Source organism: Serinus canaria, chromosome 2 (genome assembly GCF_022539315.1).
Source record: "Serinus canaria isolate serCan28SL12 chromosome 2, serCan2020, whole genome shotgun sequence".
NCBI lineage: Eukaryota > Metazoa > Chordata > Aves > Passeriformes > Fringillidae > Serinus > Serinus canaria.
The window spans coordinates 58,197,143-58,224,030 of NC_066315.1; the positions used below are offsets into that span (position 1 = coordinate 58,197,143).

At 42.4% G+C, this 26,888-nt stretch overlaps 1 protein-coding gene across 1 annotated transcript in view; it reads right to left on the minus strand.

The window, feature by feature from the left end:
• KCNG2 (potassium voltage-gated channel modifier subfamily G member 2) overlaps positions 1-26,888 on the minus strand; it is a 52,584-nt gene that overhangs the window by 9,474 nt on the left and 16,222 nt on the right. Inside the window, exon 2 of the mRNA XM_050971615.1 lies at positions 12,336-13,159. Within this exon, the coding sequence (XP_050827572.1) occupies positions 12,336-13,091 (756 nt within the window). The 5' untranslated portion in view covers positions 13,092-13,159. The remainder of the gene's footprint in view (positions 1-12,335; positions 13,160-26,888) is intronic.

Here is a 26,888-nt window from a genome sequence, read left to right on the forward strand (position 1 = left end):
CAAGCAGGCTATTACTAATATTTAGAAAATTACAACCTATATGTACAAGAATAGATTTACTGCCATTTGCTTGAACAAACATTCTAAATCAAAACACTACTACTGTGCCTGGGGTCTGCTTTGGCAATTCTGCAACCATTCAGTGCCATTTGGACACTGTCTGAAGACAAATAGCTACCCAAGAAGACACAGGTCCAGGAGAACAAGGTATTATATTTGAAACTCATCAACTGCCATGGCATTCGAGGCAGGATTTCACAGACCACAGCCCATGTGGCTGGCTTGTCTTTGCCCTGCAGCTGAGCCCTCTGTGGGAAACACCCGTGGGTGACAGAGGGGTCCAGGTGTGCCCAGGATTCCTGCACATCCCACTGTGCTTGGACCAAGCCCAAGCTGCCCAGCCTGGCCTCAGGGGGCAGCTCAGCACGGAGGATTTGCTCATCAGCCACTGCCACCGACAGAGGCGGGAAGGCAGGAAAAAGAATGATGATTTCACCAAGCCAAGGTGTCCTCCAAAGAACAGCTTCCATTTAGAAACACCAATGTTCTCAGTATTTCTGACTAAAATTACCTTGGAATTTTCTATTTCCAGATTTCCAGAATGCTTTTTTTGGGTTTGGCTCATTTCTTTCACTGAAATTGGAAGTAAAAAATCCCCAAGAGAATAATGAAGCACCAGGAGTGTCCTTACTGACAAGTGTCCCCGTCTTCCCCTAATTTTACATAAATAGAAATCTTCCTCCTCAGCCCCCTCTATTTTCTTGCTCTGATAGAGGCATCAGAGCCCTGGAAGTTTACAATTTTTTTTTTTAAAAAAAACAGTATCTGCAAATCTAAGCAAATGCTTGAGCCTGAGCTTTCATATGAAGAAGCCCAGTTACACTGCAGCTTAGCAAATCTGATTTCTGTATTTCCTATCCTAGTGCTCTGAAAACAAGGCAGACTCAGTTGGCACTTGGAAAAGCTTGCAGCTCAGTGGTACTTGGCACTTGCAGCACACCTGGTCCTCACAGACAGGGCAAGACTGCAGAAATAAAGATGAGGGCTATAAACCAAACCAGCATCAAACTGCAGAACCAGAGCAGGACTGAGTTCTTGCCAAGGGCACTTGGGTGCAGTTTGAACAGTTCCAGGGAATGGGAAAACCTGCACACCCCTCCAAAAGAACCAGCCCAAAAGGGACAGGGCTGTGTGACAAAGCAGTGGCATTCCCAAGGCTTTCACACCTACCCAACACCTGGGAAAAGGAGATGTGGCGGCACCTGGCTGTGCTCACAGATATACACTTCTAAAGTCTTCCCATGGTCTTCCTAAAGCCAGCATCCTATTTCCATCTTCTCCTCCTCAAGCTTGCCTCACACTAAAAAAGGAATCTTGTTCTCTCTCTCTCATTTATTAATTATATTAAAAGATCAACTGATTCTTAATATAATTTTAATGTGCGTTTTCCCTCTTATTTACCCCAATTTCTCACTTCTTTCAATCATTTTTGAAGCTCTTCTCCTCCTGCCTCCCACTCACTGCTAGTTCTGTTTTACTGACCCATATTTATTTTGCTGGTTCCTGCAGCCCTGTAACCCACTCTAAGATCTGGGGGTGTCTGTTTTTTTCCTTGGAGGAAAGGAGGACAGAGTCAAGCTTACTGTTTTCCTTTGACATTTTTTTCCAAACCTGTATCTCTCCCCACTCAGTCTCCCTTTATCCTCTTATCTGAGAGCAAGGGAAGGATTTGCCTGTGTTGCCAGTGGGATGCTTTGCCTTCCTGCTGGTAGCAGCTCAGGCACAGCTGGCAGGGAGCTCCCGCAGTGCCCTGGCACAGAAATGCTCTAGGATGCCGTGGGTTTTTACCAGGTGGATGTGGCCACGGTGACACCACACACACTTCCATGTTCTCCTTCTGCCCAAGGCAACAGTAAAAACAGGGTTTTCTGTGACAGCAGTGCAGCACACAAGAGCTTACCTCAATACACCCAACATTTCTTCTGTGTGTGAAGGCAACGAGCTGCAGACTGGGAGAAAATCTCTGCAGTGTCCGCTCACAGTCGGAGCAGGGACTTTTTGGGAGAGTGCTGCAAATTCTCTTGTCATCATCTCTACCCAGTGTCCCAGGTGCCAAGTTTCCAGCACAGCTCAGGATACATTGGATGCCTGGGACCTTCACACTATTCTCTGTATCTCCTGTTTGAATCCAGGCTCAGGAAATGAGCTGGGGCAAGGGAAAGGGGTTGTTTGTGTGACTTATGGAAGGGTGAAGGTGGAGTCAGCGAACAGCCAGAGGGGTGGGCTGGCACAGGTCCTGGTGAACAGCCTGTTCTGGCTGTGGCTAAGCCCCACCAGTAGCATGTCCCAGCCCCTGTGGCACCCCCTACAAACCCAGTCAGCGCTGGAGAAGACACCTGGGTTAGGATGCTGCCTTCATGGGACCAGACTCTTGCCACGCCTCTCTGATTTGAGCTTCCAGGCTTCTGAGCTTTTTCTGGCTGCCCTTGCCTTTAATCACAATTATGATCTGTCACTGCTCATTTCATCTTACTGATGCCTTCAGGTCTGAATATTCACAAGGGCCAAGGAAGCCCCAGACAGGGAGAAGATGTACAGCATCCTTGCTGGCACCTCCTGCAGCAGCAGGAGTCAGGGACAGGATGGCAGTGGCTCACCACCCTGGAAGGGTAGAAGAGGCTCTTGAGCTGATCCTCTGTGGAGCAGAGGATCTTGCCAAGTGGCTCATGAATCATATGCATGGCTTCAGCTGAGCTGAGTTATAACGTTTAGAAGGACTGACAGAGTGAATTTAAAAACTCTGTGAGATGCACACAGGCATGTCTAAAGAAATTATTTCCATTGTTAATTACCCACACTGTAGCACACTTTAATTCAGAGCATGAGTTTGTCCAGCTGCAGCTTTCAGTTATTTCAGCTCACTGTTGCCCACAGACGTTCTCTTATTATGATTCCCACTGCATTAAAAGCACTTCTAGTGTCTCACTATAAAGCAGAACTTGGAGATTTTAAACCATTTTAAAAACTTTTTTTCCATTTGCCTGCTAAAGGGATATCAATCTGGACACAGTATCTCAAGCCTCACTTGATGTCTTATATTGGTTTTCTACTATTATGAGATCTAATTTTTTTTTTAATGGTAATGAAGCTAATTTTTGAAAAATGCCTTTTTATTAAGGAAGAATATTGTGTGGCACTAATTCAAATGTCTTACAGAAGTACCTACATCAGAAGTTACTTTCTTCTGAAAACTTTAGGACTTCAAAAAAAATTTTTTTTTGATTAATGAGAGGTGTTCTACACAGACTAAATCAAAATGTGACTGATTGTACTCAGTACCATGTTTTTGATGTTTTTACTTGGAACTAATATCATGCTTACCATCAGAAAACCTGACAACTTTATAGATTTCTCCTGGTCCTTCCTCAAGCCTTTGTTTTAAAACTTCTGCAAAAAATCTTACAATTTTTTTTCCCCATCTGTATACCACTCAATTTGTCTTGAATATAAATGTCTACACTGAAAAAAAACCCAGTTTCAAAACTTTTATGTTTCATCTCCATTGCTCCACTCTAGGCAATGAAAATGTAAGCATTTATAATGTTGAATGATTTAATGCAATTCTTCTAAGTGTGGTACACATGAATCAGCTCATTACCTCAGCATAGCTATATGAGGTGCAGCCAAATGTAAATCTGCCTGCTTGCTTTCATTCCAAACCTCCAGAATTGATAGCAACCTATCCTGGAGTTCTGAAATGAATTTTCCAGATTATATTTTCATTTCAAATAAATGAAAGAGTTCTCTCTTTCAGAACACTGGGACAGTACTCAATAAGCCCACAGTGCCCAAGCTCTCCTGCAAAAGGCAGTGGAGCAGTCTATGGAGTACAGGAGCTGTGCTGTGCCCCCAGGATATTAGGCTGTGATGAGTAACTGTAGCAATTTTACAAACATGTCTGAAGGCCAAGTGGCTATTATTGTGAGATATCTTCTGAGATTCCCTGGATGGTTTACCTGGAAGTCTGGAGAATAAACTCACTGGTAGGGATAGATACTTATGGGGGTGGAACCAGAGAGATATTAAAAGAAATCAAACATGGAGCATATTTTGCTGGGTGAGCCACCCTGCACCAAATATAAACCAGTTAACAGTGTGACAAAGTTACCAATGCTTTTATGAAATAGTTTTAGCTGTTTAATTATTTATCACTAATGTTACATTGCAGCATGTTTATATAATATTTAAAAGAAGACCCAAGCTTGCTATTTATTCATGAGAAGATATCCTGCAGACTGAAAGAGTTCATTGGCCCAGAATAAAGTTATTATCAAGTCAAAAGGAATTTTATCTTAGCCAACTCCTGCCTTGTTCCCAAGCAGCGCAGAGAAACACTCAATTTTTTTACTTCAAAGCCTAAAACACTGCAGAGAATCTCAGGTGGCTCCCAAAGTCTATATTGTGACCTACTGTCCTCAAAATCTTCCAGGGCAGCTCCTTAACCCATAAGGATTTCTCTCTTTATCTGGGGAAACAACCCAACAGCAGGCACTGCCATGAGAGCCACGGTGGGGAAGAGCCAGGCACGGAGAGCTCAGGGGATGACTTTGCTGAGAGGGGGAATTTTGAGCAGAAGGTCTGCAGGCTTCCTAAGGGAATCTGTGTAAACCTGCCACACAGTGCTGTGTCCCCACCCTCAACCTGAGGGCAATTCTCACAGAAAGAAAATGCAACATTCCTCCTGATCCGCCCGATCCAGCGGAGAGTGATTTTCTTACTGGGACCGTGGCTCCTTTATCTGCTCTTGAAGCTGCTGCCATGATGGAACAACCAGGTATGTCTGCCAAAGTTTAGAGAGCTTCAATGAAGCAGGAAGGCTGGATTTTTGGTTTTTCTTCCAGGGGTGGGACAACTGTAGAAAACAACTTTTTTTCCCAGGAAGAGCAAGCAAGCCGGGGAGAAGAAATGGTGAGAACTCTCCAAATGTAGTCGTGACTAAATAGAGCCAGTTGTTACCCAGCACTCTGTCCACACAACCAATAGCAAGAACAACCAATCATTCCTACAAATGTTTCCTATTCATTAGCAGCTTAAGGCAGCCCTGCAAAGAGGAAGGACTGTCTTGTAAAAGAGTTGGCACAGCTGGCACATGGTGTGCTATTTGACCAGGGGTTTTGCAGGCAGCAGGGGTGCCGGGCAGTGGCTGGCAGAGCTGGTGCAGAGAGCAGTGAGATGTACAGCAGTGATGCTGGGGACTCCCAGTACCCAAAGTGTCTCCTCAGGGTGTGAATACAGCAATCCTGAACTCAGCAAACTAAACTGATACCCAGATATGCTCCATATAACAGCTGGATTCGGACAGCAGGAAAGGAGGGATTGAGATTCGGATCCACAAAGCAAAACCAAAGAAATGTGTTCTTTAACATCAGGGGCTGTGTCTTTCAGATGCCTGACAGACATTTCCCAGGAAAATGATCAAAGGACATGATCACCACTTCTGGATATTTGTAAAGAACATTTTGCCACTGTTCTCACACTTATAAACTCCATGGGAGTCAGAGAAAAGATGCAGAAAGCCCCACAGAACTTGACATTTAAGGTTTAGATCGAGTAGTGCGGACGTTCTCAGCTCTGTGATTTTAGCACTGTCTGTGTGACACACAGAAGCAGCATCACTTATTAAAACCAAACCCCATCACTTCCCACTGCTTTCAGACAAACCTGATCTCTCAGAAGGACAACTTGCCTAGCAAATGCCTCTGACCATCAGAAAGGAGTTGGGAGACCACGCTAGCATGACTCAGACTTGAGAACTTTGTAGTTACTCCTCAGTTTGGATTCACCATCAACTAAGTTGGTCTCACTTGCAAAAAAGAATTTCCTTGCCTAGAAACATGTCTTGCAGGTGAGGCATGAGGAAGGTACCTGAACAGCAGGCAGATGTAATTTTATTTCTCATGTTATGATGACCACAGACATTGTGTTTAAGATATTCTGTCCCAAAGCATTCCCAACCTAAAGGCAAGATTACACAAAACAGGTGATGGAATTACATGAGGCCAGTTGAGAACTTCAAGAAGAAAGCAAACATTTGCTTATTGCTGATAACTTAAACTGTGAGCAAAGGATGCTCTCAAAGCTTGTAATTTAAAGTGTGTGTTACCAGTTTCATTTAAGAACTATCTGAGGATAAAACCTACTTTGGCTTATGAAAGGAAAAAAAATAAGAAACACCTTAGTTCTAGTTAAAATAGAGCTCTGCAGTGCTCTGAGTCCTACACCCCTTAAGCAAGGACATGTGAATGTTAAATTGAATATGAATCTCATGTGCCTACAGGAACTTCCACGTGCATGACGTAGAAAAGGCAGGTGACCATTGCTACTGAGTCATTTGGTCTTTCCCTGGCCTCCAGTCAGCTGTGGCCTGAGGAGTCTGGAGCAGACACAAAATGCAAATTAGCAATATAGGGTACAAGCACAGTACATCAGTTCAGATGCCAAAGCTGGTGATACTGTTACAGTTTATAATTTTTGCATTTCAACAGCAGAGCTGGGAGTGGTATAACAAATTCTCAGAAGATCCCTAGGGAAATTAGTTAGGAAAAAGTATCCTCAGGATGCTTTTTATAAAAAGTCACCCTCAGTGCCTACACACTATTAATAGTTATCTGTAACACCAGCAGGGAAATATTTTTTTAATACATGCTTTTTGTTGACTGTGCTGTAATTTCTTGAACAGTTTATTTCACAATGAATATAAAACACAAGTTGCAGTTTTATTAATACTTTCATTCATGAAAACAAACCATGTGTGCATCACATGTGGCTCTAAGTTAAAATCAAGGTCTCAATATCACAAGCAGAGCAACAACTGAACAGCCAGAAAACAGATAAAGTCATAACAATGATGCCAGTAATTCCAGAGTCTCAAGCAGAGTGCCATCTTAGGATAGCAAGCACCACTGGACTTTGTCCAGCATGTTTGTATCTCTCTTGCACTGAGGAGCCCAGCACTGGACATGGCTCCAAGAGTGGCCTCCCCAGTGCTGAGCTGAGGGGAAGAACCTCCTCCCTCGATGTGCTGGCAGCACTTTGCCTGATGCAGCCCAGGATACCAGAGCCTGTCTTTGCAGTGAGGGCACAGTGCTGGCTTATGGCCAACCTCCTGTCCACCAGGATCCCCAGGTCCTGCTCTACCAACCTCCTTCCCCTCTGGGCATCCCCAGCATGTACTGCTGTGTGGGGCTGTCCCTCTCCAGGGATGCAGGACTCTATGTTTCCTCTTGCTGAGGTGCACACCCTTCCTGAGCCTGTCTCCCCAACCTGCCGAGGCTGTTCAGGGCTGCAGCACAGCTGTCTGGCCACAATGTGCCCAAAGTTTGTGCCAACAGCAAACTCCCTGCAGGGACACTCTGCTTCACCCTCCAGGCCACTGATTTAGAAGCCTAACAGGACTGGAGCCAGAACAGACCCCCAGGGCACACTGTTAGTTACTGGCCTCCAGCTGGGCTCTGTGTCACTGACCACCATGCTCAGGGCATGGCCATCGAGAGTTTTCAGTCAGCCTCAATGTCTGCTCATCCAGCCTCTTACAGAACAGTTTGTCTGTGAAAAGCTACTGAGAATCATTATACCAGACTCTCTTAACCTTGTCTGAGATTACTTTTGTGTGTACCTTTGTGAAATGAAACCTTTAGTCACAAGATTGTTTAAAATGCACATTCACAATTTACCTATTCCCCATCCTCAACAATATGGAAGCAGAAGCACAGTGTGTAAATTGAGCTTAGAAGGTTAAATAGTTTTGGCTTCTTTACGAGCTATTATTAACTTCATTATTTATAAGTCTCTTTGTTGTAATGCTCTTCAGCTGAAGGTTATTGAACTGTAACTTCCTATCACACCATCTCTAATTAGGCGAGCTTTTCCCAACATGTTTCGAAATGCGGTGAAGAACGAGCTCTCTGATCTGCTTCTCCTGTTTTACAGTGTGCTGCTACAAATGACTGAGCTCAGAGGTCTCAGGCCTATAAATGCTTTTTTGAATCAGGACAGAATGTTTGATATTATTTTCTAAGTTCCACCCTTTCTTCTCTGATGGCAAAGGCTGCTGTCTAACAAAAAACAGAAGATTTGTCTTCAGAGGGAAATGGTTGACATTTCTGTTTTCACCAAGAGAAAAATGAAGAGTCTGGTATGATGACCATCTGGCTTTTAGCTGAACCTGTCTTTTGGTTGTTCAGCTCTTACTGTGTGTTTAAAGCTTCTGCTGTAATATATCCCTGACTGGTTCACTTCTCTGATGTATTAGCTGATTTCTTTGAATCACTTGATAGCTGCTATTTGTTTGGAGAGGTGAGAAGTCCACTTAAAGGTAGGATATGCCTAAAATGCCTGGAGGCTACTCCATGCCTCTGGCTATTTTTATGTCTTGGAGATGACTTTTGTGGTGGTCTTGAAAGAGCCTGGTGCCTGGGGGCTCCCGCTATGATTTTGTCTCAGCAGATTTTGCCTTTAGAGGAGACTTTTCACCATTAAATCTAAATCTCTCATTCTGAAAATTTTGAAATAAAAAGTTTATCATTGTCTTGTTACTTTACATGGAAGAACCTGACTGCCTTCGCATGTTTGTTTTCTTCACATACTTGAGGTGTCCCTTTCCTGAAATTTCCAGAAGGAGCTCTTATACACATTCCTGGATTGGTGGATTTTATTTAATTTATTAAGCAAATAAAAGCTAAATGAGAAAAAAAAAACCCTAACTATATATCCTTCTTGGGTAAGTGAAAAGTAGCTCAGGATCTGATTCTGTTAACTCTACTGACAATTCTGCAGCAACTGAAATACACAATAGTGCTTTCAAAAAAGAGTAACACTCAAGGTGAATCAAGGTGACCTTTAGTAAGAACAAGTATCTATAGAACAGGGGAGCATGAGCCTTCCCACTCTTGATAAACCACCAGGGATTGCCACTGTCATCCAGAACACCTGGAGCAGCTAATAAAGTTAACAAAATGTATGACTGAATTTTCTGCTCTATTTTAAAAGAGAAAGGCAGGTACCTAAAATAATTTCCTCACCCACCTGGCAATTACTTCTAACTTTTAAGGTCCCACACTTACATCTTGTGTGAGGTCGTTTACACCTCTGCAGGACATCACTGGGTGTAACACCTCGTCCATTCAGATGGCATTAAAGGATCAGGGTATGGAAAATTGCTCCCTAGAATGGCTTTTTTCATGATTGGCTCTCTGCCTTTTCCGGAAGCAGTAGCAGATCAGATGGATGGCACATAGAGCTTTTGTTTTCTGTGGTAACAGCAACTCAAGGAAAAGGCCACTGTTTGCTAGCCAGAGCACCTATGACAGCCCTGACATGGAACCATAACAACAGCAATGCCAGCCAGAAAGCCTGGAAAATGTGCACACTGAGTATGGTGTGCATTTGAAATAGTATTTACTATTTATTTGTTCCTTAGTCAGGAAGGAGGCACATCCTTTTTCTGCTTGTTAGGAGACTGCAAAGCCCGACCAAAGAGCTGTCCCTGGGCACAAATTTTAATCTAGATACTGGGAATACAGCTCAGGATGATTACCATGAATTTGAATCCACATAAGCTCTCTTATCTCCACACCTGTTACTTGCAGAGCTGCCTTGGCTTGCTAAGCCACATAGGGAGTGCAGGCAGGGAGTCTGCAGCCACGGTCCCAGACCCTGCAGGTGATCCCAAGTGGGCAGATGCCTACTCCTTGCCTTGCCAGAAGTGATCCTTCACCAGTCCCCTGTGCAAGAGAGCCACCTTTGTCTCAAACAAAATATTCCATTCCCAGTCTGTCCACAGCCCTTCCCTGTGCAAAGCATGGAACAAAGATTATTTGCAGGAGTTCTGTGCTTTTAGAATTTAAGGGCACAGAAGAACGTTGGATAATTTATTCTGATCTTCTCTGTATTGCAAGAATTTCACCTTTGTAACTTGATCTGCAATTGATGTTTTTCTTTCGACTGAAGTGAAATCTGTTTAGCTGAGGGCTAAACAAAAGGGCACTGAGCTTTCAACTGAAATTGTCTAAAAAGCACAAAATCCACTAATTTTCTTCCTAGCCTGTCCCAGTAATGAATCACCTTGATATTAAATACTGGTATATATTTTCCCATATGAATTTATAAGGATCCAGCTTTTATCCATGCATCATCCCCCTACTTACCATCTTTTAGATGATACAGTTCTTCTCCCCTCATAAAAAACTTACTTACATGCCTAATCCACTCACCTTCCTTCCAATAATTGAAATCAACTGGAATGTTCAAGTTTCTTATTGTATGGCATTTTCCCCAGGTGTCTAAGATTTACAGGTCTTTAGCCCTCTCCCAGTTTTTCAAAACACCATGAAAAACATGAATGTGAGAACCGACTGCAGCATTCTAGGGTCAGTCCACCAATGCTGCATACAGGCACAAAACATCTTCCAGTATTTATCAATACTTCCCAGCTTAGATATTCAAGGGTGGCATTAACCCTTCTGACTTTATGCTGCAAAAGGAATTTATGGTTGCTAGTACCCTAAATATTATTCAGAGCCTCATTTTGGGAACCAGAGTCTCTGCTTTTACACGAGCAAGCCTGCATTCATCCTTACTGCAAAATTTTGCATTTGACTAGGAAAATGTTCTCCTTCTAATGGTTCCAGCTTACCAAGAAATCCAGGCTTCTCTCATATGCTTTTTTTTATCCTCATCATTATCCTACTCCACCCAAAAAACATTATTAGCCTATTATTATGAGTCCCATTTATGTTAGACCATTCCTAAACTCTTATAATTCTTAAAGTAATTGTTCAACTCTCACTTAAACCTGGGAACAATTAAGCACTAAATACATCTCAGTTTTCAACAGTAGAATATCCCTTGTACTTAGAATTCAGGATACTGGAGCCCTGATGGTTATTCACAGTAAAAGGCATGTGGTTTAGAAATGATATCTTAAAAAAATATTATTGGGACAACATAGTGTGAACGAGTACCCAGTACTACCATCCTCAAATTTTAAATCAGAAAAAGGCCTTAAAATAAAGATCTGATAATAAATCATATATCAGTCAACATACCAAATGTTTCTTTTTTTTTTTTTCCTGGCTGCTCCTGAAAGAGTCTGATTCCAAACCAAACTCCTCAGCTGAGATGTAACCTGAGCAGCCCTTGCAAGCAAAGGCTGGGTTTAACTGCACACAGGGTGCTCAGTGAGGAGCAGGGGTCTCTCTGGAGCAGCTGGATCCATTTTCCATCACCTTGCATTTTACCTTCAAGGTGACATAACAGTAAATGCCTCTGGTCTGGGGATGATCTCCCTCTTTTCTGCTCGTGGCAGTAGGGCACAAGCCATCCAGCCCCTGGGTGACAGCACATGGGAAGAGCTGCTTCCAGGAGGGCTCAGCCTTCAGCTCAGAGGCAGCACTCCATGGGGTGGAGCACTGTCTTGGCAGCTGAAGTTCACAACCACATCTCATGACCACGGGGCTGGGAAATAAGTCCAAACATTTAGTGTCAAGCTTGGACTTGGGTAAAACTAGAGAGGGCATGAATTCTTCACTCCTCAGATTGCACTTCAGCACGGATGTGAAGAAAATGTGAATGTCCTCCTCTACCACTTTTCAGATGAGCCCTCCCTGGCCTACATACAATTAATCCTAGGGAAGTGAACTGCTTGCACAAAAAAGGGACTAAACCCTGAGGAAATCTGATGAACTAAAGAATAAACAAAATATCTGTAAGACTTGATTTTCAAGGGCATGAATCATCCACAGCTTACGCTTGAGAATACTAAGCAGGTCTGAAAATTGGGACAATCGCTCTGTTTCTGCTGTTAAGTTGCTGCCTCAGCTTCCATGGCCTTTGCATCACCCTATAGTATCAAAATACTTTAGATGTGGTTTTTACACTGGCACACTGAGAGTTCATTCAAATTGTTAAAGTACCTTTAGGGAAAATTGATTTGTTAGCTCTAAACTTAACCTCAAAACATTAAACCAAAAGAAAGGCTGGTTTTTATCCCCAGAGTAGCTAGTGTGTCATCTGGTTAGACATGTCAGAAAACAAATCTGGTGGCTGAGGCTATCTGCTGGTGTGAACTGGCTAAGCTGGGCTAGCAGGGCAGAGTTTGGCCAATCTTGCCTCAGTTTTAAGTGACATAACACTTTCTGTGCTCTACCCAGCCAGCCCTCCACATCATATATACTGAACACAACATCTGCATATCTGCTGCAGTGATTTTTCCTGTCACCTTTCCTGAGGGAACAAGAATGCAAAGTATGCTCTACCCCAAGAAAAGCTGCACTTACCCGATCCTCCTCTTCTCTGACATCTGGCATGGTGCTGATGCAGAGGCTGACAGCAGTGATGGCAACAAAAGAGATTGAAATACAAGCAAAGATCTTTCCTGGGATCCCTGAGTGGGGGTTCTCCACCATATCCCTGAGCTTTCTCATGCACAGACTCAGTCGGCTGCTGTCCTGGAAGGCACATTGCGTGGCTTCATTAAATACCATCTCCCTCTCAAACAGCCTGGCCTCAGCTGCCTCTTCCTCTTTCTGTCGCAATCTCTTTTTACAGCACCACTCCAGGTGGTCCTCTTCTATCCCCCAGTACACAAGCTCCTCCTGGAACGAAAGAGCACACATCTCCCTGAGAAGCCTCAGCTTCCCAGCTGTCAGGAATGTCATGATCGTTCTGAAGGCACTAGGATTGCGGTCAAAAAAAAACTCATTGCAGCTAACATCATAATCATCACAGATGTCCATGATCTCATCGTAATTGTTGCAAGACTTTAGCTTCCCAAGCCTGGTCAAGGGGCAGTTCTCCAAGGTGGTCCAGGGAATTTTGTACTTAATACCACCTACGTTGATGATCACAAACCTGGACCGGTCATCCAAGCGGGCTAAGCAGCACAGGTCTTCTCCAGGATGCAGAAGTTTGGCCTTTTTGTAGAAGAATCCTTTCTTGGTTTGTACTTCACACAGGTTTTCCAAGTTGTTGAAGGAGCGGGAGCTGAAGTCAGGATCTGCATTCCCAGTGAGCAATGCCATTTCGTGGTACATCTGTTGAGTCCATAGGGAGGTCGAGGCTACTCAAACAAAAGCATCTGGAGCTTGACCAGAAAGTCTATCTGTAAAACAGAATTTTAAAATTACAAGAAAAGTGGGGCACTCTTAAATGATAACAATCCTATCTTCTCCCTCCCAAATAACTCTTCTCTACGGCATTCCAGCATTCCTTCTTCCCCCATTATTTTGGGACTATCTTTCTTTGATAGTTGCTTGGGGAAAGAAGTTACTCTACAATCAAGTCAGAAGCCATGCTGTTACTTCTAGAGGGTTAATTAGTGATTGAATGGAAACAAAACCAGTGTATTACCATTCTTAGAAATTTCTAGAGGTTCAAGCTCTAGAAATATCCTGGACATCAGCACATACTAGAAGAGAAATCTAATCATGTGGATAAATGGCAATTTACAGCTCAGCAACTTAATTTAAAAACTTAGTTGCAAATGTTTTTTTGATTATTTTATATTATCATATAAAATACCATCTATATTATGTTCCTATTGCAAAAAGCCTATAGGTTGAGGATATAATGGATACTTACAGCACAGTCAGAAATCAGAAATGTGATGGCAAAAATGTGGGTAATTCCCAACCTGAATTTACCAAGCCTAGCAATAGCAATGAACATGTGGGTGCTGCGAGCCTGCTGGGTCTGAGCTGAAACCAGAGCTTGCCTGGGAGCCTGTAACTGCTGGAAGCTCTGCTGTGGGCTTGGCTGCAGTTGTGGACAGGGCTCCAAGCAGCCTGTCAGCAGCTCTGAAATGGGAGATCAAACTGAGAATGAAGTCGAGCTGGAAGTGACTCGGTTGCTGCTCTTACTTCTGGATAGTGCAGAACACAACTGGTCATATTTGGAAGGAATTATGTATAATTCCCGGATTTAATTTGTGCCTCCTGCTTACTCCTCCTTTACCACACCACAATCCATGTTGCTTCCTTACTTTCTCTAAAACCCATCACATGCATTCTTCAAAGCTGTCTCTCTAAAGCAATACTGGGATGTCTTGAAATGCTACCATGTAATCACATTTGTGAATCACCCAAAACTTCCTGAATTGCTCAAATATGAAGTAGGAAATAAGAAGTCAGTGTAGGATGACTGGGTCTCCACACAAAGACCTGGGCTAAGAATGGATGCAGTAATGGGGAACAATTTTAAGCAGAGGATGGAGAAACCGAGAAAGAACTGACTAGTGAAGGAAAAACTGACATTTTTGATGACAGAATGGTAATTGTGAGGCAGTAAATTCATAATTTATAAGCAACATTCTCCAATTCCCTCTGAATTTCATGCCTCAGCCGGGAGAGAACAACAAACAAATGGGTGCTAGGAAAAACTGGAGAGCATTCGCATTCAAACACATTCCCAGAGGAGCAACTTCCTTTATCTTTAATCAGCTCACCAACTCTTAGCTCATTAGACTTAATCAAAACGATCTCTGACAGAGACTGGTGAATACTTTTAGTCACAGCCCTGAATCACCCTCTAAACATTCTTACCAACCACTCTTAAACAACAACACTGCAGTAACAGTGGTACTTTTGCTTCAACATTTCTACGAGGATCCAGTCCCTGAATTTCAGAGCAACACTTCTATCAGATATTTGTAAAAAGCCAGAGAATGACTGCTTTGTGTGCAAAAAGCTACAGCCACCCAAAGATACTTTTCATCACCGTGAAAGTCGTAGAAGAGCTGCCAAAGGCTCTACAATTTCACTTCGGGGGAGAGAAATAATTGTTTAAACATCCGTTCCTACAGGGCAACATGAGCAACGGAGAAGAGCTCCTTCATCTGGCCAAGGGCCAGTAAAGGGCAACACGCACTCCAAGGAATGGGAGTTTTCACAGCACAGGCTTGAGTGCAGCTGGGACTGCAAACACCATTACTGTCACAGCGAGAGCGCACTGTCAGCACGGCATATGCTCTAAGGATTTGGTCTCTTGTTGCTTTCTCTTGGTAAGATAAAATATTCACTGTCACTACTGAGGGCTCTGCACTTTTGTTTTCATGCCTCACTTGTTTCACAAGTCAACATACTAAAAGGAGTTTACATTGTTTTGACATCAAGGCCAGGATTTATTTTTTTCCTCTCCCCCGTGAAGCAGGTTGTTGCATAAAGGGGCCAGATAGATTTCACAGAACTGCTTTGAATCTAATCTTACATGCACTTCTTCCTCCTCCTAAGCAGCAGATAACTCAATGTGAAAATCTGTAAGCATGTTGTTTGCTACAAACTCTGTTAATTACAGAGGGTTAGTCTTTTATTTTGTGGATATAAAATGATGTTGCTTAAATCTAAAGCTTAAGAACCAGCTTCTTTTTTTTTTTTTTTTTCCAATCAATGGATAAATAGAAAGTGAGAGAGAAGCAGTTACAGATTAAAGTTGCCTATGATTTAACAGGTTGATTCTGGACAGTGCAGGTAGCGCCAGATGCTGGAGTTCAGTAACTAAAATGAATTTTCTGACATCACAGTTCAACATCCCAGAATCCAAAATAGCTGGCAGCATTTGTTTTGGGAATCTCATATTTAATCTCAGATTAAAAGATAAGCACGTGAAGACAGTTGTATTTATTATTCTCCTTGGCACTCCCACCTTGTGATCTGACTGCCCAAGACTGGGCTCGGATGTCAGTGGAACAGCTTGTGATGCCATTTTAACTGTCCTATAGAAAACCAAAATACTGTGGGCTCCCAATTTGGCATCTATCCTGAGAAGTAAAACAAGCCTGGAAGGTCTGCTTCTGATCTTATGTGCATGGAATGTATCATGACTTTCACTAAATATTAAAGGGTGTTTCAAAATTATGTAGGTCTTAAAATACTCTCTGCATGCCAGGGTTATCTAATGTATGCACATGCCTGCAGTAAAGCATCCCATTGAAGATTAATATTAAAAGCCAATACTTCCAGAAATGATACTACATTGTCAGCCAGTTGGCATTTCTACTATTTAATCTGACTCATGGGTGTATGAAAGACTATTAAAACACAGTCTGGAATAAGTTGCCCATCACAGGGATGAAGGACAGAATTTGACTCTATATTTGTTGTTCATAATTTTGAAGAGCTGTGGGAGAAATGCTGCATGAATATTTCAGTTTGAGGATCATACACAGGGTGGGTTGTACATTGTGTGGATTCTTTTCTTTTTGAAGTATAGTCCAACAATTTTTATTCACTAAGAAATACTTTCTTTGGCCATCTGTGTATGCACAAGTGTACGTCTACACACACACACGTAAGTTCAGTCCCATGTTGTCAGCAGCAAACAGCTGAGATCTTCACAATACAGGTATTTCTCATCAAAGATTTTATAGATTTATTAAATGTCAGAAGCACACAGCTGCCTCACATTCTTCTTTCTGCTGAATTATTTCCTCAGTGGAGAAAGGGCTATCTCCCTGCTTACTGCCTTTTCACTTTGCCTGCTCCCAGAACTTCTCTTCACACCAGCACTCCTCATTATCCTATTCTATCAGTATTGCTGCATCTAAGTCATATATGATTCTGCATGAGGTTCCTCCGGTCTCAAGATACCTTGGATAAGAATGAAAAATGGGGCAAAATCATCCCTACCAAGAGGCTGAGCAGCCTGGCAAGGAGAACTTGCAAACAGTGACGAAAGGGAGGTAGTGGTGGAGCAAAGACTGCAGGGTGCCATGGCAGGAGAGACCTCGTGAGGAAGGGTGGGCACATAAAGCCTGTGCACATAAATGAGGGAACAGGAAAGTGTCATGAGCAGAGCACTCACACCTTTTCTCAGAAACCAGCCTGAGCAGGTGGCTCTGAAGGGCCTGTAGGCAAAAGACCTGCACCTGGTCGGGGGGGGGGAAACTGGGAGAGTTCAGAGGTCTTTGTGCAGTTGCACAGAAGAAAACTGTTCCTCTTAGGGTGGTCAAACACTGAAAGAGAATGCTGAGAGGTGGTGGAGGCTCTGTCTTTGGGGGTATTCAAAACCCATCTGGACACAGTACCAAGTATCTGTTCCAGCTGATGCCACTTTGAGCAGTGGCAGATAAATCAGATGAACTCTGGAGTTCCCTTTCTGCTCGAACTACTCTGTGATTTTGGGAACAGTCTCTTTCTAACTGCTGCTGTAAAATTATAAAGTATTGAAAGTTTACATTTGGGCTACAATAGCAAGAGGAAGCTGTGAGACCTTTTAGTAATTAATGTTTTAAGATTTCCTTTGTGAAATGAAACACATTTTGACAGAGAACGGGTAATTGTGTCATAATTTAAATCCACAAACATGAAACATATATTAGGGTGATCACAAGATGTTTTCTCTCAGTTCCAATGAGAGTTGAGTCAGTGAATCTGTTCTGCAGTGCTCAGCCATTTCTAGTCAAGGATGTGCTGAAACCTGGCATTGCTGCCTGGGACCAAAGCAGTTTCCCATTTCTTGTCGCGACGTGATTTATAAATCACAGCACACACAGTCACTTCAATATAAACCTTACACATGCAATTGACCTTCCATTTGGTGATGTTACAGCTAAGAGTGTGGACAAAGAAGCTTGGGAGATCCATGTTACTCTTGTACTAATTACAATCCGGTAGAACTTGGACTCCCAACAATAAATCCTTGCCAGTCACTGTGGAAACATGGAGAGGAGAGGGAGAGGGAGAGGGAGAGGGAGAGGGAGAGGGAGAGGGAGAGGGAGAGGGAGAGGGAGAGGGAGAGGGAGAGGGAGAGGGAGAGGGAGAGGGAGAGGGAGAGGGAGAGGGAGAGGGAGAGGGAGAGGGAGAGGGAGAGGAGAGGAGAGGAGAGGAGAGGAGGAGAGGAGAGGAGAGGAGAGGAGAGGAGAGGAGAGGAGGAGGAGAGGAGAGGAGAGGAGAGGAGAGGAGAGGAGAGGAGAGGAGAGGAGAGGAGAGGAGAGGAGAGGAGAGGAGAGGAGAGGAGAGGAGAGGAGAGGAGAGGAGAGGAGAGGAGCTGCCCATGAGGCTTTACAAAAGGCAAAACAGATGGGGTGCAAGAAATACACATATTTCAAAACAAAACAAAACAAACCCCAGCAAAACAAAACTGAAAAGGGGACTGGGAGGATATGGTAAAACAGATGCAGCTAAGCCTGGAAGGCAGACCCTATGGGATTTGGGGAATTAGTTTCTGAGTTTGTCCACACTAAACATGATTATGGCTCCCTACATCCTCATTATCACAGAACTGTAGAATCCTTTATGTTGGAAAAGACCCTTAGGGGATTCCTGAGTCCAACCATTACCCTGACACTGCCAAGTCCACCACTAAACCATGTCCCAGAGTGCCACATCTATGGTCTTTTAAATTCCTCCAGGAATGGTGACTCACACTTCCCTGGGCAGCCTGTTCCAATGCCTGACCACCTTACCAGTGAAGAAATGCTTCCTAATATCCAATCTGAACCTGCCCTGGCACAACCTGAGGCTGCTTCCTCCTGTCCTGTCTCTTGGTACCTGGGAGAAGAGACTGAACCACACCTTGCTACAGCCTTCTTTCAGGGGAATTGTAACTTGGACACAGCCAAATGCTACATATTTCTGTATTTATTGCCAGTAAACTTTTATATCCCTAACCTCCTAAGCCCCTGCTTAGGGAAGGCAATAGCTCAAGAAGTTACTAGAATTTTGAACAGCCCTTCATTTTGTCTGTTTCTTCATCAGAGTAACAGGAAGCAGTGACACCACCTTACCCATCTGACAGAGAAAGAAGGGTTTCTTCTACAGGTATGGAGCGCAAGAGCCAAGATAATCTTCTCCAGAGAGTGTTTTGGGGGCCTTGAGGAGGATGCTGCATTAGTCAGTCCAAGAAGCCCAGGAGACTCAGGCTGCAAAATTCAGCATGTGAAGCTGGACATTGTTTCATACTCTGAGTGTACATTTTCCTTAATATTTTCATTAAGTCAATGGAGGAAAAAAGTAATAATTTTCTTCTCTGAACATCCCTCATCACATTTAGGCCACACTACATAATTAGCTGAAACAATTCAATTTGTTAAATGAAAAAATTAACTTGACTCAACATTAATTATTCTGACATACACCCATAGCTATTTGTCTCCGTTAGACAGATTATGAGTTATCTTGTGTCATTGCACTTGCCAGAGTTCCATAGTGAAAATATTAACATTGTGACATCTTTAAGAAATCAGAATTTGGTTGAACTACCTGTGTGAAGCTATGGGATCCTTACCTGTATCTTCCTAGCTAAATCCAGTCTTATTCTGCACATCCACAAGATTTTGGTGCCCACGTATCTTTGTGCCCTGAATAGCATCAAACTTTTACTTGAATGAAGCTATTTGCACACTTCAGATGCACAGCAGACAAAGGCAGATGTGCTTGGTAAAATACAGACAGAGGAAGAACTGCTTATTTCTACATTCTACCCAGAACTACAAAATTCTCTTCAGGCTAGCAAGCTTCAAGATTTCACAAAGGTCTTAAAACATGTATTTCACTTAAAAAGAACTATAAATAAAAAACAAGCAGAGACTGCAAGGATTAGGCAGAAAAGTGTTTCCCCACAGAATTATAACTACTTACAATAAAATAGAGCATCATGTTTAAAATATGCTTTATTTGTTTAGGTGAATTAATCCTCAGTTGGTTACAAGAAAAACAGGTTTGTAAAATGTGCTTTCACCCTCAGTTCATATTTCCTGAACAACTGAACTGACTCCAAATATGCACCAAATGGATTAAAGGGAAGGGACTTCAGAGCAGAGCTGTACTTCCCAAACTCTGGGAAGATTAGATTGGACTTGGAGATTTGTTTGATCCAGTTCCTGTTAACTGCAACCTTGGATTAAGTATACAGTGTCAAGAGCCTAAAATTAAAATGTGTTCTCTTTGCACTTGCTTGGTCAGAGACTGAGCCCTGTGAGCACTGTACCTTTGGCCCTTACTGGCAGCCACTGCCAGTGAAATTTTTATTCTTCCATGAATCACACACAAGTTTATTTTAGGACCTTTTCTGATTAATCCTGTTAGTATCCCATTTAATCAGCCAGTCAGATAAGGTACTATGAGTTAGTTGCCAACCTGAAATATTTATTTCCCTGTTCTTAGATTTATGTATTTCAGAATAAAAAAATAATCAAAATCCAGTTTTTAAAGTATCTGCTCCAGTCATGATTACATACCCACAGCTGGCTTAAGATACCACGTGCATGGCACTATTAAATGCAAAAGTGACAGACTGTGTAGTATTTTAAAACAGCATTGTTTATCCCTCTCATCCAGGAAATTAAACAAATTGTCTCATTTCTGTTGCCAAAATTCAGGAAGCACAAAAAACCAAACAAGTTTTGGTGTCTTTGAAAATCACAGGATTATCAGTCAAGTGTTCCAGCTGGTCTGCAGATCACTGCAGGGGGAAAATGCAGTTTTTAACACAAGCTCTGCTCCTAACACTGATCATTTCTTTCTGATCCATCCTACAGGTTTTTGCAATTCTATACTTAGCAGCTTCCCACCCACATGATTAATATGCTTGATTTCATACAGAATATACCAACTAGATTTCTGACTAGAAATAAGAAGGTTTGGCTGTGTTATGCCACTCTTAGCCCAGTTTCACATTCAGAAGTTCATAAAGATTTGCTGGGGCATTTTTCCTAATAACTGTACCTGTCCTTGTGTCTCTTTCAGGGTCATTCACAGGCTTGTACAAATAGTTGTTAGATACATATGACTGGATGTGAAAGAATGAGAGGAAACAGCCTAAACTTGTACCAGGAGAAGTTTAGACTGGATATTAAATAAAATCTCTTCACTGGAAGACTTATCAAGCACTGGAACAGGCTGCTGAGGGAAGTGGTTGAGTCAGCATCCCTGGAGATCCTGCAGACCCTGCAGCCAGGGACATGGTTCAGTGCTGACCTTGGCAGTGCCAGGCTAGCAGTTGAACTCAGTGATCCTAAGGGTCTTCTCCAACCTAAATGAATTCTATGAATAAATGCTCTTGTTAACTGCTCACAGATTTCAGATGCAGAAATGCCTTTTAAATTTCCACATGAAATCCTTTGCAGAGAAAATAAATTGTATACAGATGCATCTTGCTTCTCTTGTTAGTTTGAATTAGTGAACACTGGATTTTATGTGTTTCCCTTGTTTTTTTGCAGATGACATTCTTGTTCTCATGTGTGTTTCATAAGTCAATTGTGCACTGACCTCAAAAATATTCCCATCTCTACTTAAACACAATTCTGCCTCTAAATTTAACATGATTGTAGTTAATTATTAACATCATTGCATAGAATACTTTGTAAATTTAAGCTCATTAAGATTGTATATTTAATCCATGGTTGGAGTTAACAGGAACTGGATCAAACAAAACTCCACATGCAATAGAATTATCTCAGAGAGACACTGGTTAAAGGATAAAGCTCCTGGCCCAAAGTCTGTCCACTTTAGCTCATCACTCTCTTTGTGCACATCTGGTGTCCCCAGAGCTTGTTCTGCCTTGTTTGTCCCAATATCCCTACCCACACTCACAGTGACACACATATTTTGCAGAAGATTAATATGGCTGTGGTTCCAGAGCCCTTGGATGAGGTGAGTCCCAAACAGAGGGGGTTCATAACTCTGTGGCATGATGCTCACCCTGAGCACTGGGAACACTGGCACAGTGCTGATAACTGCTGCTTAGTGCAGCAAGATTTACCTGCCCTACCTGCTGTGGACAGAATTCAGGAATCCTGTCCTCCAGATGTGTTTTTAAATGAGGTGGTGTTCCAGATCTTGCTCTGTGCACAACTTGCATTTCCACAAGGAACAACCACCACAGCCTGAAGCCTTCCAGGAAGATCCCAGAGCCTTCCACTTCTATTCTGGGCAGTCTTTACCCAGGAACATCTGCATTTTGCAGCTTTCAGTTGTGGTGAACTCTGGAAATACTGCAGCAGCTTGAAGTAAATTCAAAAATTAAAATTTGTGCTCAAATAAGTAGGAAAACTAATACTATGACTAACAAAGAACCCTCTATGTATTTATATAAATTTAACACAAAACTCTGTTTCAAAATGTTAATTTCATTACATCTTCTGTCCTGAATTCCTCCTAGACAAATTCCTCCTTGCTCCTGATGGTAGCAACATCAGCTTTCCCAACAAAAGCTGACAGGACAAAGCCACAGCACCTGTGTAGAAGCATTGATTCTTTTGTTTCCTGGAAAGGTGGGAGACAGTTTCTGTTTTTCCCCCTCAAACAGGTAGAGAGAGGTCTTTTGCAGTTTGGGTTTACAGATGCATTTCCACATTCTTACCCTGCTATTGAAAAGGATGAAAATGACCTGTAATAGTCTAAGGAATTTCTGTAATTTCTCTCACCAGCAGCCCACTTTCCCCTCCACTGAATTGTCATTGCTGTATTCAGCAGAGAAACACTAAAATTCACTAAACACACTCACTCACTTAAAAGATCATCTGATAATGTTACCAGTTTTAATGTTTCATAAAAAGCCAAAATGATAAGAAAACTTTGCACTTTCTCTAGTGCAATTATTTCAGTCAGCTCACAGACTGATGTGATAGCATTTTTAAGACCTTGTTCTCTACAAAATTTCAATGGACTTGTCTACACAATGCAGTGGGAATGAATGGATTCCACTGTGAAGATGATGGCTTTAAATCAGGTAAAATATGACTGATCCAGTTATGTGCAATATCTTCAGCAATCATTGAATCCTTCATAAATCACCTCTCCTTTCAAAAACACTGGAACAGATATAAGAGGAAGGCTGACAGGTTAATTACTCATGTATGCAAGAGCTGAAAACATTTCACTGATATCTTGGTGGAGAACCCTGGTAGATCAGATGTCATGCAGAAACACTGATGTAACACTTCCAGAGAACTGCTATAATGCCAGCTGTGTGAGAAGCTCAATTCTAAGACCAGCTCCCCAGTCTGACCCAATAGATTTATATGTACCACTGAATAAGGTGAGCTCTTGGGGCAGTGAAAGCAGGCAATAATATCAACACCATGACAGCAATCCAGACCTTTAAAGGATGCTCAGGGTGGCTATTTATTCACTACTTGTTTTTGCAGTTGGGCTAGCAAATGAGCAATTCCTGTTCTCCATGAAAAAGCTCTCCTCTGTCCAAGATTCCTTCAGTTTCTGCCAGATTGCTCAACACCTTTCTACTTGCAATACTGACAAATACACAGAAACACTGGGATAAAATACCACTAAGGAATTAATTTTACGGCATCAGCACTACTGATAAGATTTTGTTTCTGAGCAGTTCTTTTCATGCAGCAAAAGGACATGTTGTTACTCATAGGCATACATTATTCTGCAAGTGAGACAAACAATAAATCACTGCCAGATCCCAGTATCTCTGGCACACTTCAGAGCTGCTGCTTTCTTCCTCTGTGTTGTCATGCTTTAAATCTTATTACCATCAGAAAGATGATGAGAAATTTCCAGTTACTTCAGTTCACTGCCAGCTGGCCTTCCCCTTCCACGAGGAAGACTCCATGAGCTGCACAGTCAGTGGTGCCCACATTAAAATCTCAGGAGGTAATTAACCCAAGGGCTTGTTCAGGAGATGTTTAAGACTTCACTCCAGGCCTCCTTCCCCTGCAGGTTCCTACTACAGTGCTCTGTGAGAGGGGCTCTCTGTGGGCTGCCATGCAGACACACAGAGGCTTTACATCAGCAAAGGCAATCAGTAAGATTGCACAGACCAGCCCACCCCAAACCTGGGTCCCGCAGAGATCCGTGCGGAGCTGCCGCTCCCACGCGATGGCTTCGCTCGGAGCCGGTCCTACAAAGGGCAGCCAGCCTGGCAATTCCACTGCCAGTGGAAAACAGCAAGGTGACCAAGATGGTGAACTGGGCCAGCAGAACTGAGCAAGTTGCTTCTCCCTTCCACCCTTACCTGAGTGGCCAGTTCATTGTGCAGCTAACAGAGTATCCATGACTATCTCACTTTGAGCCATGGAAAGCTGCTCTCGCTTTCTTGTGTTGCCAGAACATCTGATGGGCTCTCAAAGAAGCTGGAGACTGGCAAGTGTAGAAATAATTTTGCACCTCTTTTTCTTTCCAACTATGCTCCCTGACTGCCAAAGGAGGCTCCCTGGAAGGTGCTCTGCAGATGAATACGCTGGTCTAACTCATCAGGTTGTGTTTGCAAGGGCACTGCAGTACTGGCATAGTCAGGGGAAAAAAGATGAATGTTCAGCTAAGTGAGAAAGATCACAGAATGGAGTTTCATAGTACTAACAAAAAAGCTGAGCTCCAGCTCTATTGCAAGCCTGCACTTTGGTATATATAAGGTTTCTCTACTACACTGAAGGATCTGGAGCAGGGTCTCTACAGAAACTCTCCACAACTGACAGCGGTGAACAGAAGTGATTCTTGGGCACAAGGCTTATGTGATCAGCAGCTCTGGGCATTTGTATCATACCATACAGCAAAACACCCCAGATTTATCTGCTTCATTTTTATTTATCCTAGGGCATTTGTTCCAAACAAAACTTCATTATTCTATTACTGGGTGTTTTGCTAACAACCAACCTTTATTGTTAGCACAAAAGATACACTGAAGAAATAAGCAACAAAATAACTTTCATTCTCTCTCCTCCTGAAAATTTTTAATTAAAAGACATCTCATAAAATACTAATTCATATCCAATTTGCTTGCTCATCAAGTAAAAAGCAAGCACAGATATCTAAAACACAGCATCTAAAAATCGGGATAAAGATTGGCAAATAAGTAGCTAAGAGCTACTTAATGAAGATGCTCAAAAAATGCATGTAATCTGATTTGTACTGCATAATTCTTTTTGTATTATTTATTTTACACTTTAAATGACCTTGTTTTATTTTATTTAATGCATTCAGTCTCAGTAGCTCACTGACACAGAATAATTTATTTTAAACTCTGATTAAGCAGGCTGCTCTCCAGTTCAATCAGTCCCCTTCCCAACAGCAAAATTTTATTTGGCTGGTGAAAACTTCTATACCCTGACAGGAACTTGAAGCCCCGTTTGGCCTCAGAAACCTTGTCCTGAAGTGTATAATCATACTCCACAAAGCCTAGCTTCAACTGAATCATCAGGAATTGAATGGGCTGTGGAATTGGGTTCTAGAGAGGTCCATCCTCAGCCTTTTGAGGAGCTGGAGTGGAGGGTATCCCCATGAAGACTTCCTGGACTGGAAAGATCCTACCAGTGCTATACAGTAAACCCCATTCATAAGATAAATTTCTTTGTCTCTGTCATCATTACAGAGATGTTTTTGTGTAAAGGATAGCTTCATGATCTGTAAGGGAAACAAAGTGTGAAATAAATATGAGACGTGCAAACACAGATGGGTTTACAGAAAGAGTGGGAGAGAAAAAGCACTTAGCTAAACCTCTTGTGGTCAGCTAAAAAATGTTAATGGTACTGTTTTGAGATAAAATATGATCATAAACTAAAATCACTTGGTGGTTTCATGTTTACAACTGCTATATAATAAAAAAAACCACCCCACATGTAATTTACAGTGTGAAAGCAGAGGAGAAGAATAAAAGGATAGAGATCAATATGGTATAAAGCAGATACTTCATTACTTTAGAGCCTAATTCAAGCATAGGCTGAATTCCTTTTAATCTAAGTTGCCAAGTGCCAAGCAGCTTGTAAGAAGCTCTCAGAATCAGGATGCCAGTCTGCTGTATCACCCAAGAAAACCATTACCAAGTACATGCATAACTGGTACTAAGCCCATTCTTAAATATATATTAACACTCCCCTAGAAAATGCTGTATTTTCCCCCATTCATATGCATATCTATGCAGATATCCATCTATTCCCCTCAAGAGTCAGGGAAATGACAGATATGAGACCTGCAACACGAAATGCATGTGGCACAGCTCCAGCTTGTGGGAGCACAAGGCCAGGAAGCACCAAGGAGGGTCAAATAAGTCATCAGCTCCCACTGGCTTCCAGTGGAAAGGAGCAGCTTGAATCTGGCGCCTGCATAGAAGCAACCGGTGCAATTTGAGACACCTTGGCATATCTGAGGATAGCAGATGTGGCACAACAGCAACAGCTGGATGGCAAGAATGATGTGCTAGTACATCTGAAAGAGCCAGCTCTGGGCAACCAGAACTACCCCAGGTAAACAGGTCCTTTGAGAATCTTTGCACTCAGAGCCTTTTGGGGTTTATTTTTAAGCTCTTGGCAGTGACAAAAGATCCTCCATATTCATAACTTTGTAAAGTATGGCACTCTTACATCAAAAGTCAGTGCCGAGGACCAACTGATCTCTCCATGCAGATGAGATCCTCACTGAAACAGCAGAAGTGCTATTAAAAAAAATAGTGGATTTCCACCATGCTTTGGTGCACGTAAACCTGAAATTCCTGTAATCAATTAAACACTATCCTAGATGAAGTTTCCATAAGATTCACATTAGGCAGCTATACTTATTACTAAATAAACACAGCTGTTTTACCCAAGCTGAACACATTCAGCAATTTGCATTACAGAGCATAACTCCTGAATGCTCAAGTTCAATGTGATCACTGCAGATACTGGTTTTGCACATACTCAGCCTATGCTTGTGAATTTCCAGTGTCGGTAGCTTGATCAGGTGTTTGCTCATACAAAGGCACTTGTGAAGGGGACCAGCTGGAAATAAGTCTGTGTTTAGCTATAACGTGTGTACAAATGGGTGTACAGGTTGAAAAACAGCGCAAATTATTCCTTGTTTTTGGAGATACCTTGGTCACACATTGTCATTATGGAAAATTGGTGGTCCTCACCCTTCCAAAGCACATACACATACCCAAGAGCCAAATAGAAA